Consider the following 14392-nt stretch of genomic DNA (forward strand, 5'->3'; position numbering starts at 1 on the left):
TCAATTAACTATCTTTTCCAATATTCCACCTGTTAAAAAACACCTAGAAATTTGGAGGTAGATTTTATAAACACTCTTTTAAATGTGTAGCTAAATTTGCAAAAAGGGAAGGTGATTTCATAAGTGCAATAAAATGAGGAAGTAGCTCAAAAAAATACAGTTGTCTCTCGGTGTCCGTGGGAGATTGGTTCCAGGAACCCCTGAGATACCAAAATCCGCAGATGCTCAAGTCACTAATATAAAACGGTGCAATACAGGAATTCAGCCTCCTTCCACAGATTGAGCAGGGGACCAAATTTGAAACCTTTGGGTATGGAGGGCCGATTATAGTTTATTTCTTCTGAAACTGCTGGTGTCCAAGGTCTTTGCTGATTTTTATGACCTAATGATTGGTTTTAACAGCTATGTGGGGACAGAGGCAAGGCTTTGATCTGTTCAGGGTGAGGAATTAGAATCTTAGACATCTCAGCATTCACTCTTATATTGCCCAGGATTAAAAAAAAAAAAGTTTGATTTGAAACTATTAGGTAAAGGATATATTTTTTTAAATAAAGGGATGAATTGATGCTAAGATACTGACCATTTCTAGGAAAATTAGAAATTAGAGAAGTAACAACGACAAAAATAGTAGACAATGGACTAAGAAAATTTCAAGGAATGATTGACCAGCAGCATCAAATCCTAGGGTGATACTAGGGGAAAAGCACGGTAAGCCAAGAGATAAAAAGGCCCAGTTAGAGAGGCAGCTGGGGCTCTTTTGCCTTATCTGATTTTCTTAGTGCTTCCCAAGTTTCAGTCAATTTTGTACCAACTTCTCAATTTTTACAGTCATATATATCTAGATTATTAGTTACTTCATACTTTAAAATAAACTTATGATGTTATGCTTATTATTTATTTATTTTTATTTTTTTGTGTGGTACGTGGGCCTCTCACTGTTGTGGCCTCTCCCGTTGCGGAGCACAGGCTCCGGACGTGCAGGCTCAGCGGCCATGGCTCACGGGCCCAGCCGCTCTGCGGCATGTGGGATCTTCCTGGACCGGGGCACGAACCCGTGTCCCCAGCATTGGCAGGCGGACTCTCAACCACTGCGCCACCAGAGAAGCCCTATGATTTATTTTTAAAAGAAATCTTCCATATCACAGTAAAATATGGAAACCCTTAATACCTGCCATAAATAGAAATTTTCTATAAAAATTAATAAAATAAGGGAGCAAGGGACTTGCCTGGCGGTGCAGTGGTTAAGAATCTGCCTGCCAATGCAGGGGACACGGGTTCGATCCCTGGTCCGGGAAGATCCCACATGCCGCAGAGCAACTAAGCCAGTGTGCCGCAACTAGTGACCCTGCACTCTAGAGCCCACAAGCCACAACTACTGGGTCCGCGTGCTGCAACTACTGAAGCCCGTGCACCTAGAGCCCATGCTCCACAACAAGAGAAGCCACCACAATAAGAAGCCCGTGCAGTGCAACTAGAGAAAACCCACGGGCAGCAATGAAGACCCAAGGCAGCCAAAAATAAATAAATAAATAAATAAAATAAATAAGGGAGCAAAGTTATAAGCTATGTCCTGTTACCTGTTTTTGAGCCCGAGGCCTACCTTCTGTTATAAAGAAGGAAAAACAAGCTTTAAGAGTTACTGAAGACATCATATACAGTCTTCTCCTTTATTTAATAAGGGGAATTGGAAAAGATGGAAAAAGGAAATATGCTTTGTCTTAGGTGATTCTGTCTCACTTGTGTGTGTGTGATGTGTAGGATCGTTTTCAGTACCAGCAGTGTCACTGGCTGAATGTGAAATGATCCAAGGAGGGGAGCGTGAGTGTGTGTGTGTCTGAGTGCCTTTTAACGTTCAGCCTTTGAAAGATACTGCTCTAAGCTTCCTATATTGAAATATTCTTTGTTTTTTTTCTTTTTGAAGCTCTTTTAAGAGCCTGTGCTGATGGAGGTGCCAACCGCTTATATGACGTCACGGAAGGAGAGAGGGAAAGGTATGCTTTCTTTCAGCCAGTGTCTGTTATATCAGTTCTGCTCTTGAGCTTGTTTTTTTCTCTTCTTAGTAAATGGTGACTGTTCATTTTCCTTCAAATTCTTTTTACAGAAAAACCACCTCAGGGAGAGAGCTGCTTAACCATGTTGTATTATTTCTTTGCTTTGAATGGTATCTGCAAGTAGAAATAGGCCAAGCTTATTCTTATTGAAAATAAAAAAACATTCTACTATTTCAAAGTCTCATGAAGTAGCATTATCAGATATCGATATTTGTGAGGACTTTGAACATTGACTAAAATAATGGTAATTTGAGTTTTTATTCAAACAGTTTAAAGGAATACAAACTGATCTCATATAAAAGATAAATACTGCTGTAGAAGGTTCAAGATTTTTATATTAGCATCGAGTAAAACTCAGTATAATTTAACTTACTTCTGAGTTATGCATACATATATTTTAAAGAGATAATTTATTTCTTAATGATTTGTTATCTGTGCTCTCTGGTTTTCCTGATCTTTGCATGGTGAGCTATTTTTAGATGTGAGGATACGTTTGATGAAAGCACAGTTTAAATCTAGCTCATTGCCAGCATGTGTATAGTTCGTCCTCTTGGCAAACACAAGAATTTATAGTCTAGGTATAAGCAGACTAGCTATGAAATTTAGTTCTACTTCTACCATATGTGTTATTAAAGGTACTGAAATGTTTATAGTTTGAGAAATCACCTCCTTGCTGCAAAAAATAAAAATATTTGATGCAGCATACTGTAGCTGTGAGTTTAAATACATGTATTTTGAAATGATGTAAAATACATCTTTATGGCATCAAAATTTTTACTTCACGTTTTTAATATTGGAGCTGTTATTTTGAAAGCAGCTGGTTGCCCATAGGAGGAAGGCATGAGATTGGGCATGTCTGGATGCATTATCAAAGAATATAGCCACAGTGACAGCTAGGAAGACAATTTAAATTCTTAACATTTTGTGCGTCTTTATTTTATTTTATTTTGTTTTATTTAAATTCTTTTTTGCGGTACGCGGGCCTCTCACTGCTGCGGCCTCTCCCGCTGCGGAGCACAGGCTCCGGACGCGCAGGCGCAGCGGCCATGGCTCACAGGCCCAGCCGCTCCGCGGCATGTGGGATCCTCCCGGACCGGGGCACAAACCCGTGTCCCCTGCATCAGCAGGCGGACTCTCAACCACTGTGCCACCAGGGAAGCCCCTGTGCGTCTTTATTTTTAAACTTTATGGATTCCTCTGACTGTATTCTTGAAGACTTGACATGGACAGTGTGTGAAAAAATACTCAAGTATGTGTATAGAAGTGTCTGGGCCAGTTGCTTCAGAGAGGAGCATAATGGCCATGTGGGCAAGATATGAATTGGGGGCTGTTTGTTTCATGCCTATAGGCTGCTTAGTGGCCAGCAATCTGGTACTGAGTGCTTTTTCTCTTTGTGATGGGTGTAGCTCATGAACATAATTATATGAACCAGAGCTGTGAAAGGGTATTAACACAGTACTTCCCAACTCTTCCTTGATCATAAGAACCATCTAGAATGCCTATGAAAAAACAGATTTCTGTACTGATTAATTTTATTGGATTGGGCTGGCCACTAGTAAGAAATATAACATCCAACATGTTTACTCGCATTTGAAAGCAGTGTACATTGCCAGATTTGGGAATGGGTGCCATTATTTTTGCCCAAAGTTCGAAATAATCATCTCTTATATTTCTTAACACATTTATGAGTAATGTTACGGAAATCTTCCAAGAAGAGTTATATGATTTATCTAGCATCCATTTGTCCATATATGAAGATGTTTAAGAAGAAAGTGTGTTTGTTGTTGATTTTCGAGTTGTAATAACATTGTTTGCCGTGATGCATAGTCTGATGTTTAGGGCCGTGGCTGGCTGGGGTGAAGATAGAGGCCCTAGTAGGGAGATGAGTGAAGCTAGCTGCTTCATGTGGGAATTAAAGTCTTGGAATAAATCTCATTAAATCCAAACCCTACCCAGTTAAACTAATTGGACACAGGTAACTAAACATTGTTCCTATTAACTGTATTTTTAACAGAAAGCCTTTACAATGGAAATGGAAAAAATATTCATGAGTTTTGAAAAGCCAAGTTAGGGTTGTGGACCACTGCTTCGCTTGTTGTTATTTTTTTATTTATTCAGTGTGCTAATCTACAATGTAATACCTTATAATTATGCAATAAAACATGAATATGTAGAGAATCATCTCCAGTTGAAGAGAAAGTGAGATCTTTACACATTAGGAATGGAAAGAAGGAAGGCTGATGTAGACAGTAACAGAGGAGCAGGGTTTGCCAAGGGATAGCGCTGAAGCAAAATTCAGTGGTGACCTTACGTCTGATCATGTACGGAATGCATTCAGTCTTCTACATCTTTCACAAATGTTTGTCTATTTGTTGTGAAAACAATTCATGGTGATCTGAGTATATGCTAGTGAGTCGGGAGAAACAAAAAGAAAAAAATAAAATTATCTGTTATTGGGACTTCTTTTGTGGTACAGTGGTTAAGAATCCGCCTGCCAATGTAGGGGACATGGGTTCAATCCCTGGTCCAGGAAGATCCCACATGTCATGGAGCAGCTAAACCCGTGCGCCACAACTACTGAGGTTGTGTGCTGCAACTCCTGAAGCCCAGGCACCCTAGATCCCATGCTCTGCAGCAAGAGAAGCCACCGCAATGAGAAGCCTGCACACTGAAATGAAGAGTAGCCCCTGCTTGCTGCAACTAGAGAAAGCCTGTGCGTAGCAACAAAGACCCAGTGCAGCCAAAAAAAAAAAAAAAATTATGTTATTTTTTCCTAAGTAGCAAAGAGTTGCATTGAGTTCTGCCATTTGGAGTTCAGAAAATATGACTAATTTTTCTTGCTCAAGTGAATGTAAGCTCAATGAATATAAAGTCCCTTGTGCCTAGAAAATTAGATACTCAGAAAATATTTGTTAATAAGTATTTGATTACAGTTACTCTGTTCTCTCTCACCATGAGGTTTTGAGTGACTTTGATGACCTGTGTATTTTCAGTAACTAGATTACCTCTGCTCTGAGAGCTGATAGGTTCTGATTCGGGTGTGTGTTCAGTCTGTACATCAAACTGAGGCAGGGTGAAGACCCAGTCAAGGAGACACAGAATGGGCACTGCCAGTGATATTTGGATCCTAGCTGTGGTTGTGGACTTGAGATTAAAGAGGAAGACAGTTTATGAAGACTCTTTGTGCTGTACTCCTGTACTCTTAACTGACTGTTTTCCTAACCCCAGATGTCTGTTTTTGGAAATGTGGGGTAGTAAGTTTGGGTGTCAGATGTGTGGGCTCATACCCCCAATTCTACAGCTCCAGCCTGATACTGACTCAAGTCTCATGTTTATATTCTGGTAGTGGTCTGTGATGAAAAAGTCCATTGGTGGGCTCGCAACATCTGCCTCCTGTCTTCTCCCAAGTAGGTAAAACCCACCGTTGGTCAGAACCAGGATGGAGAAGCTTGGCCCCATGATCAGGATAATCACAGGATACAGAGATGAGGGTGAAAAAATAGACGAGAAGCAGGGTAGGACTTGCTAAGACGATTTTATGGAGCAGATTTTTTTCTTGCTCATCATTGACAGGCATTGGAGGTTTGTTTTGTTTTTCTAGCGATGATTTTATTGACACTGTATTAGATCAGAAAAGTGTAAACTGTCCACAGCAAAGAATATTGCGCGATTGTTATTCGCGTGTACTAGGTAAATAAAAGTGATGATGGGGAGGGTTATGCACTCCCCGCCCTGCCCCTAACCACCGTTGCTCTCCTCCCTCGCCCCAAGTTAGTCCTTTTTCTGCATCTTTAACAGATACTGTAAGAGAAGGACAGTTGTTGCTCTAGTCAGTTTTTAACCAGGGTCCAGAAGTTTGTCGACTCTGACAGTAATTACCAATGTTTTCCACTATAATGAATATTAAAAAACAAACATACAGAGAAGTGCACAAGTGATAACGATACAGCTCAATGAATTTTCGCAAAGGGGAGCACAGCAGTGTGAACAGTACTGAGATCAATAAGTAGAGTATCATCCCAGCGTTGCCGGAGCCTTCTCCTCCTCCCAGCCCCCCTCACAGGAAACTACTCTCTGACCTAATTAATGCTACTTTGGGGCTTCATAAAATAGCATCATAATATATTGAATTTGGAGTGGATGGACATCTTTTGGGATAAAGACTCCATAGCTGGGCTTCCCTGGTGGCGCAGTGGTTGGGAGTCCGCCTGCCGATGCAGGGGATACAGGTTCGTGCCCCGGTCCGGGAAGATCCCACATGCCGCGGAGCGGCTGGGCCCGTGAGCCATCGCCGCTGAGCCTGCGCGTCCGGAGACTGTGCTCCACAACGGGAGAGGCCACAGCAGTGAGAGGCCCGCGTACCGCAAAAAAAAAAAAAAAAAAAAAGACTCCATAGCTCTCTGAATCTGAAAAAAAGATTAAGAAACATTGCTGGAGGTTCTTACGGGAGAATTATAGTCACACTAATTATGGTTAAGAGATGAAGGAAGTAATGGAATCAAATAGAAGAGAATAAGAATTGTACAGAAACAGTCACAAAATCGATCACACAACATAAGTAATCTGACAATATGGGAGAAATAATTTATACTGATCATTTAAGAAAATAATGCCTTTTAAGGTAGGTAAGCATTTTTAAACCCTGTTCTGTTAGACTCTAGTTAAGGTAAACTGAGTAAAAAAAAAAAGAGAAAGGTTTGGAATGAGATACAGTCTCTCTAGAATAACCCAATGGCAAAAATAAGAATGTAGCATTTAACTTGTGATTCATTCATTCATTCAAGCATTCATCGAATACCTTTTACAGTTAGATATTTTGATGGTTACTGTGAATATATAACTAAACAAAATATAGTTCCTGCCCCCAAGAAACTTACAGTATAATAGAAGTAAAGAGGAAATTAGCATTCGGTGTGGTAGATTATAAAACTCTAGTTCTGTGTGATAGGTTCTATGACAAAGGAAAGCATGGGTGTGGACCATTAAACTAGAATGGGGGTGTTAGAAAATATTCTGAGGATCCTAATGGAGTGGAAAAGGTTAGTTAGGGCCCCAGAGTGTGGTGTGTGTTTGTGTGTGTGTCTGTGTGTGTGTGTGTCTGTGTGAGAGAGAGGTTACTAGGGAGAGGTGGAGTGTTTCTCTTTTGTCTCCTGGATAAAATCTAAACTCATTACGGTGAGAATCAGGATGTGGCTTTTGCTGATGTTGTCAGCCATACCTTGTCTTCTCCTAAGTGCTTTCTCCTCATTGCCTGTGCCCAGGGCCCTTTCTCAGGCTGATCTTCAGCTTGATCACATTGGTACCACCCATAATCCATTCTGATTGTCTGGCAGTCCATTCTGATTGGTCAGAGCTTCTAGATCCTTTGCTGTACTGATATTCAGATGGTTTTAGTAGCATATGCTAGTGGTTTTTTGTTTTGTTTTTTGTAGTAAAACTCTCCATGCAGCTGTGCTCAATAAAATGCTGTCTGTCCCATGAGGGCACCCTCTCCTTCCAGCCCGATGGGACTTGGACGTCTCTTATATCTTGTAATACTTTTAAATTTACAATGTTATATTCACATTTTACCTTGATTTAGAGCTGTAAAGACATATCTTTTACTAGGTTGTAAATTTCTAGTGATCTATTGTCCTTTAACTTTGCATAATACTTTGTAATTATTTACCTTCTCATTTTACCTTGTGATTCAGCTATGTGTAGATGTATCTTATCTCTCTCATTAGGTGGTGAACTCCTGGAAGGCAGTGATCATAATTAATCTTTATGTGCCTTATAATATCCAGTACACTAATGAGCATCCAAGAATTTATTGAATTAATGATTTTTCTTTGATATCTTGGCAGAAATGTCACAAAGACGAAGCTTTTTTTTTTTTTACAGCCAGGGGTTTCTAAGATACAGTATCAGGTACTAGAAGTATCTTGATGCTAGAGAAGAAACTTCAGGGATATATATAAATATATTTTAATATTATTAGCATGTATAAACCATAAATGTCTTGTATCTAAAAAGATTATCCATTTTTTATCTCAAATCATGAATAGTAATATGTCCCACTTATTTCCAGAATGTCTTACATTACACTGTATTCTTTTTTTATGTAACATTTTATTTTTTTAATTTTTTTAACATCTTTATTGAAGTATAATTGCTTTACATTGTTGTGTTAGTTTCTGCTGTATATCAAAGTGAATCAGCTCTATGTGCACATATATCCCCATATCCCTTCCCTCTTGCATCTCCCTCCCACCCTCCCTATCCCACCCCTCTAGGTAGTCACAAAGCACGGAGCTGATCTCCCTGTGCTATGCGGCTGCTTCCCACTAGCTGTCTATTTTACGTTTGTACATTGTATTCTAATTCCTTCTTAAATGACTCTTTTATCATGAAACTAAGGTCCTTACCTTTGAATTTATTGGCATTTTGATGCTAAATGTGAGAGGTTTTCTTTTTAAATTGTGATTCTGTGGGACTTTGAGAATCTGAAACTCACAGCATAGTAGTCTGAGAAAGGGATATGAATTTTGGTGTCATTAGTGTGTAGGAATTTGAAATGGGGGGACTGTTGTTTTTAGATTAGTTTTCTCACAGTAATTGATGAATATAGCATCCTGACTGGGAAGTCCTAAAGATTATTTTTTATATAAACAATGTTCTAGTTGAGCTTAGTTAGTTAGGAGTTGGTCTTCTCTTTCATTTAAAAGATTAGCACCCAACAAAAATTCCCTGAATTCATACAGATGACCATTCAGTTAAACATGCATTAATAAGGGGTAGGATGAGGGTGACCTGGGTGCTTAAATAGAAAAACAAGATTCATTCTTGATTTCTTATGCCTCTCCATTAATTTTGTCACAGTTAAGAGTTCAGACTTTCTAGCTTATATATTCTTGCAACTTTCTCATCACAGATTAGTACTGTTACCAAACCAAACTTGGGTCCACTTGCCCGCCATGCAGCAAAGCCAAACTGCTGGCATGGGGTTGTGGTGAACAAAAGTACAGCGTTTATTGAGGGTGCCAAGCAAGGAGAATGGATAGCTCATGCTAAAAAGCCTTGAACTCCCCGATGGCTTTCAGGGAAGGGTTTTTAAAGTCGACCCTTGGGATGAGGGCTACACAGGCATGCCTTTCTTCTGATTGACTGGTGGTGAGGTAATAGGATGATGTTTCAGGAATCTTAATCATCAACCTTCTGGTTCCAACCAACCTGGGGTCCATTGCTTGTGGTCAGCAAGTAGTCACCGTCCTCCACCTGGGTTGGCAGAAGTCTTATTTCCTGTAGAACAACTCAAAGATTTGCGTCAGGTTGTTATGGGTATGCCTTGAGGAGGAACGAGGACTCTGTTTTATAGCTACACTATTGTTTCTTGACTGCTTTTCCTTAGTTTCTGCATTCCCTCACTTCGCTAATTAGTTACCACTTTGGAACTCAGGGAAAACCTCGGAGACTACAGCCAAGTAGTCTACAAACGAGAAACGGGGGGACATGGAGGGGCTTTAGTACCTGGGAGGGCCCTGCAGGGTCCTGCTCAATTTCAGTCCCCACTTTTCTTTGATACTCCTCAATCATGAGGGGAACAGGGGTGGGACAAGAAAGGGAATCAAGTTTTGGATAGAGAGGTTAATCATAAACTGAGCAGAGAAACTGGGTTTTAGGGGAACCCGGTTTTAGTACCACTTTTCAGAGTGACCGAGTGGGCATAAAGGATGATTGTAACTCTGTCTCTGAAGCTAACTGTGCCCCAGCTAAACCACTTTCAAAGTATAATTTAAATAACTGAATCAAGTGGGAGCCTAGCTCTTCTTACAAATTAGCTTCTAAAGCCTTTATCAATATAATTAAACCAGGCATCTGGAAGCAAGTTATCTGATACACCCATGAAGGAATCAATGACTTGTCTGTCTACATATGAGTAACTTTAACAATTGGTGCTCTCAGTCCCTTTCTTTGCAGGCAGGTAGCTATGGTGTCTAGAATGGGAATTCTGTAGTGAGAGTGTGCATGGACTTATTAGTTAGGTCAGCATTCGGAATCCAGTTCTGTGACTTCATTACTGTGAGTTGTTTTGCAAGTAATTTCACCTCCTTGGGCTGTAGTTTATTGAAAAGTGACATTTTAGGGAGAGATCTATCTTCTGGATTATTCAGAGAACTCTTTTTTGTTGTTGTTGTTTTTGAATTTTATTTTACTTTCTTTTTTTTTACAGCAGGTTCTTATTAGTCATCAGTTTTATACACAGCAGTGTATACATGTCAATCCCAATCGCCCAATTCATCACACCACCATCCCCTCCCCCCCCCCACTGTGGCTTTCCCCCATTGGTGTCCATACATTTGTTCTCCACATCTGTGTCTCAACTTCAGCCCTGCAAACTGGTTCATCTGTACCATTTTTCTAGGTTCCACATACCTGTATTAATATACGATATTTGTTTTTCTCTTTCTGACTTACTTCACTCTGTATGACAGTCTCTAGATCCATCCATGTCTCAACAAATGACCCAATTTCGTTCCTTTTTATGGCTAATATTCCATTATATATATTTACCACAACTTCTTTATCCATTCGTCTGTCGATGGGCATTTAGGTTGCTTCCATCACCTGGCTATTGTACATAGTGCTGCAGTGAACATTGGGGTGCATGTGTGTTTTTGAATTATGGTTTTCTCTGGGTATATGCCCAGTAGTGGGATTGCTGGATCATATGGTAATTTTATTTTTAGTTTTTTAAGGAACCTCCATACTGTTCTCCATAGTGGCTGTATCAATTTACATTCCTACCAACAGTGCAAGAGGGTTCCCTTTTGTCCACACCCTCTCCAGCATTTGTTGTTTGTAGATTTTCTGGTGATGCCCATTCTAACTGGTGTGAGGTGATACCTCATTGTAGTTTTGATTTGCATTTCTCTAATAATTTGTGATGTTGAGCAGCTTTTCATGTGCTTCTTGGCCATCTGTATGTCTTCTTTGGACAAATGTCTATTTAGGTCTTCTGCCCATTTTTGGATTGGGTTGTTTGTTTCTTTAATATTGAGCTGCATGAGCTGTTTGTATATTTTGGAGATTAATCCATTGTCCGTTGATTTGTTTGCAAATATTTTCTTCCATTCTGAGGGTTGTCTTTTCTTCTTGTTTGTAGTTTACTTTGCTGTGCAGAAGCTTTTAAGTTTCATTAGGTCCCATTTGTTTATTTTTGGTTTTATTTCCATTACGCTAGGAGGTGGATCAAAAAAGATCTTACTGTGATTTATGTCAAAGAGTGTTCTTCCTATGTTTTCCTCTAAGAGCTTTATAGTGTCCGGTCTTACATTTAGGTCTCTAATCCATTTTGAGTTTATTTTTGTGTATGGTGTTTGGGAGTGTTCTAATTTGATTCTTTTACATGTATCTGTCCAGTTTTCCCAGCACCACTTATTGAAGAGACTGTCTTTTCTCCATTGTATATCCTTGCCTCCTTTGTCATAGATTAGTTGACCATAGGTGCATGAGTTTATCTCTGGGCTTTCTATCGTGTTCCATTGCTCTATGTTTGTTTTTGTGCCAGTACCATATTGTCTTGATTACCGTAGCTTTATAGTATCGTCTGAAGTCAGGGAGTCTGATTCCTCCAGCTCCATTTTTTTCCCTCAAGACTGCTTTGGCTATTCGGGGTCTTTTGTGTTTCCATACAGATTTTAAGATTTTTTGTTCTAGTTCCGTATAAAAGGCCACTGTTAATTTGATAAGGATTGCATTGAATCTGTAGATTGCTTTGGGCAGTATAGTCATTTTCACAGTGTTAATTCTTCCAATCCAAGAACATGGTATATCTCTCCATCTGTTGGTATCATCTTTAATTTCTTTCATCAGTGTCTTATAGCTTTCTGCATACAGGTCTTTTGTCTCCCTAGGTAGGGTTATTCCTAGGTATTGTATTCTCTTTGTTGCAATGGTAAATGGGAGTGTTTCCTTAATTTCACTTTCAGATTTTTCATCATTAGTGTATAGGAATGCAAGAGATTTCTGTGCATTAATTTTGTATCCTGCTACTTTACCAAATTCATTGATTAGCTCTAGTAGTTTTCTGGTGGCATCTTTAGTATTCTCTATGTATAGTATCATGTCATCTGCTAACTGTGACAGTTTTACTTCTTCTTTTCCAATTTGTATTCCTCTTATTTCTTTTTCTTCTCTGAGTGCTATGGCTAGGACTTCCAAAACTATCTTGAATAAAAGTGTTGAGAGTGGACTTCCTTGTCTTCTTCCTGATCTTAGAGGAAATGCTTTCAGTTTTTCACCATTGAGAATGATGTTTGCTGTGGGTTTGTCATATATGGGCTTTATTATGTTGAGGTAGGTTCCCTCTGTGCCCACTTTCTGGAGAGTTTTTATCATAAATGGGTGTTGAATTTTTTAAGAAGCTTTTTCTGCATCTATAGAGATGATCATATGGTTTTTATTCTTCAGTTTGTTAACATGGTGTATCACATTGATTGATTTGCGTATATTGAAGAATCCTTGCACCCCTGGGATAAATCCCACTTGATTATGGTGTATGATCCTGTTAATGTGTTGTTGGATTCTGTTTGCTAGTATTTTGTTGAGGATTTTTGCATCTCTATTCATCGGTGATATTGGTCTGTAATTTTCGATTTTTGTAGTATCTTTGTCTGGTTTTGGTATCAGGGTGATGGTGGCCTCATAGAAAGAGTTTGGGAGTATTCCTTCCTCTGCAAGTTTTTGGAAGAGTTTGAGAAGGATGGATGTTAGCTCTTCTCTAAATGTTTGATAGAATTCGCCTGTGAAGACATCTGGTCCTGGACTTTTGTTTGTTGGAAACTTTTTAATTGCAGTTTCAATTTCATTACTTGAGATTGGTCTGTTCATATTTTCTATTTCTTCCTGGTTCAGTCTTGGAAGTTTATACCTTTCTAAGAATTTGTCCATTCCTTCCAGGTTGTCCATTTTATTGGCATAGTTGCTTGTAGTAGTCTCTTAGGATGCTTTGTATTTCTGCAGTGTCTGTTGTAACTTCTCCTTTTTCGTTTCTAATTTTATTGGTTTGAGTCCTGTCCCTCTTTTTCTTGATGAGTCTGGCTATGGGTTTATCAATTTTGTTTATCTTCTCAAAGAACCAGCTTTTAGTTTTATTGATCTTTGCTATTGTTTTCTTTGTTTCTATTTCATTTATTTCTGCTCTGATCTTTATGATTTCTTCTGCTAATTTTGGGTTTTGTTTGTCCTTCTTTCTCTAGTTCCTTTAGGTGTAAGGTTAGATTGTTTATTTGCAATTTCTCTTGTATCTTGAGGTAGGTTTGTATAGCAATATACTTCCCTCTTAGAACTGCTTTTGCTGCATCCCATAGGTTTTGGATTGTCATGTTTTCATTGTCATTTGTCTCTAGGTATTTTTTGATTTCTTCTTTGATTTCTTCAGTGATCTCTTGGTTATTTAGTAATGTATTGTTTAGCCTCCATGTGTTTGTGTTTTTTACGTTTTTTTCCCTGTAATTCATTTCTAATCTCATAGCGTTTTGGTCAGAAAAGATTCTTGATATGATTTCAATTTTCTTAAATTTACTGAGGCATGATTTGTGACCCAGATGTGATCTATCCTGTAGAATGTTCTGTGTGCACTTGAGAAGAAAGTATAATCTGCTGTTTTTGGATGGAATGTCCTATAAATATGAATTAAATCTGTCTGGTCTATTGTGCCATTTAAAGCTTGTGTTTCCTTATTTATTTTCATTTTGGATGATCTGTCCATTGGTGTAAGTGAGGTTTTAAAGGTCCCCACTATTATTGTGTTACTGTAGATTTCCTCTGTTATAGCTGTTAGCAGTTGCCTTATGTATTGAGGTGCTCCTATGTCTGGTGCATATATATTTATAATTATTATATCTTCTTCTTGGATTGATCCCTTGATCATTATGTAGTGTCCTTCCTTGTCTCTTGTAACATTCTTTAAAGTCTGTTTTATCTGATATGAGTATTGCTACTCCAGCTTTCTTTGGATTTCCATTTGCATGGAATATCTTTTTCCATCCCCTCAGTTTCAGTCTGTACTTGTCCCTAGATCTGATGTGGTTCTCTTGTAGACAGCATATATATGGGTCTTGTTTTTGGATCCATTCAGCCAGTCTCTGTCTTTTTGTTGGAGCATTTAATCTATTTACATTTAAGGTAATTATCAATATGTATGTTCCTATGACCGTTTTCTTAATTGTTTTGGGTTTGTTTTTGTAGGTCCTTTTCTTCTCTTGTGTTTCCCACTTCGAGAAGTTCCTTTAGCATTTGTTGTAGAGGTGGTTTGTTGGTGCTGAATTCTCTTAACTTTTGCTTGTCTGTAAAGCTTT

The 14392-nt window shown here is 38.9% G+C and overlaps 1 protein-coding gene across 4 annotated transcripts in view; it reads left to right on the forward strand.

Annotated features, from left to right (window-relative positions):
• The window catches only part of TPK1 (thiamin pyrophosphokinase 1), a 337285-nt gene that overhangs the window by 114440 nt on the left and 208453 nt on the right, over positions 1–14392 (forward strand). For all 4 annotated transcript variants that reach the window (XR_002645264.3, XM_089917262.1, XM_022578789.3 and 1 more), the window contains one exon: positions 1922–1991. Coding sequence is in view for 3 of the 4 variants with exons in the window: in XM_089917262.1 (XP_089773388.1) it covers positions 1922–1991 (70 nt within the window). In the remaining variant the exon portion in view is untranslated. The remainder of the gene's footprint in view (positions 1–1921; positions 1992–14392) is intronic.

The sequence above is a fragment of the Delphinapterus leucas genome, chromosome 9 (assembly GCF_059928025.1).
Source record: "Delphinapterus leucas isolate spDelLeu-1000000601 "Yukka" chromosome 9, BTC_Dleu_Yukka2, whole genome shotgun sequence".
In the NCBI taxonomy this organism is placed as follows: domain Eukaryota; kingdom Metazoa; phylum Chordata; class Mammalia; order Artiodactyla; family Monodontidae; genus Delphinapterus; species Delphinapterus leucas.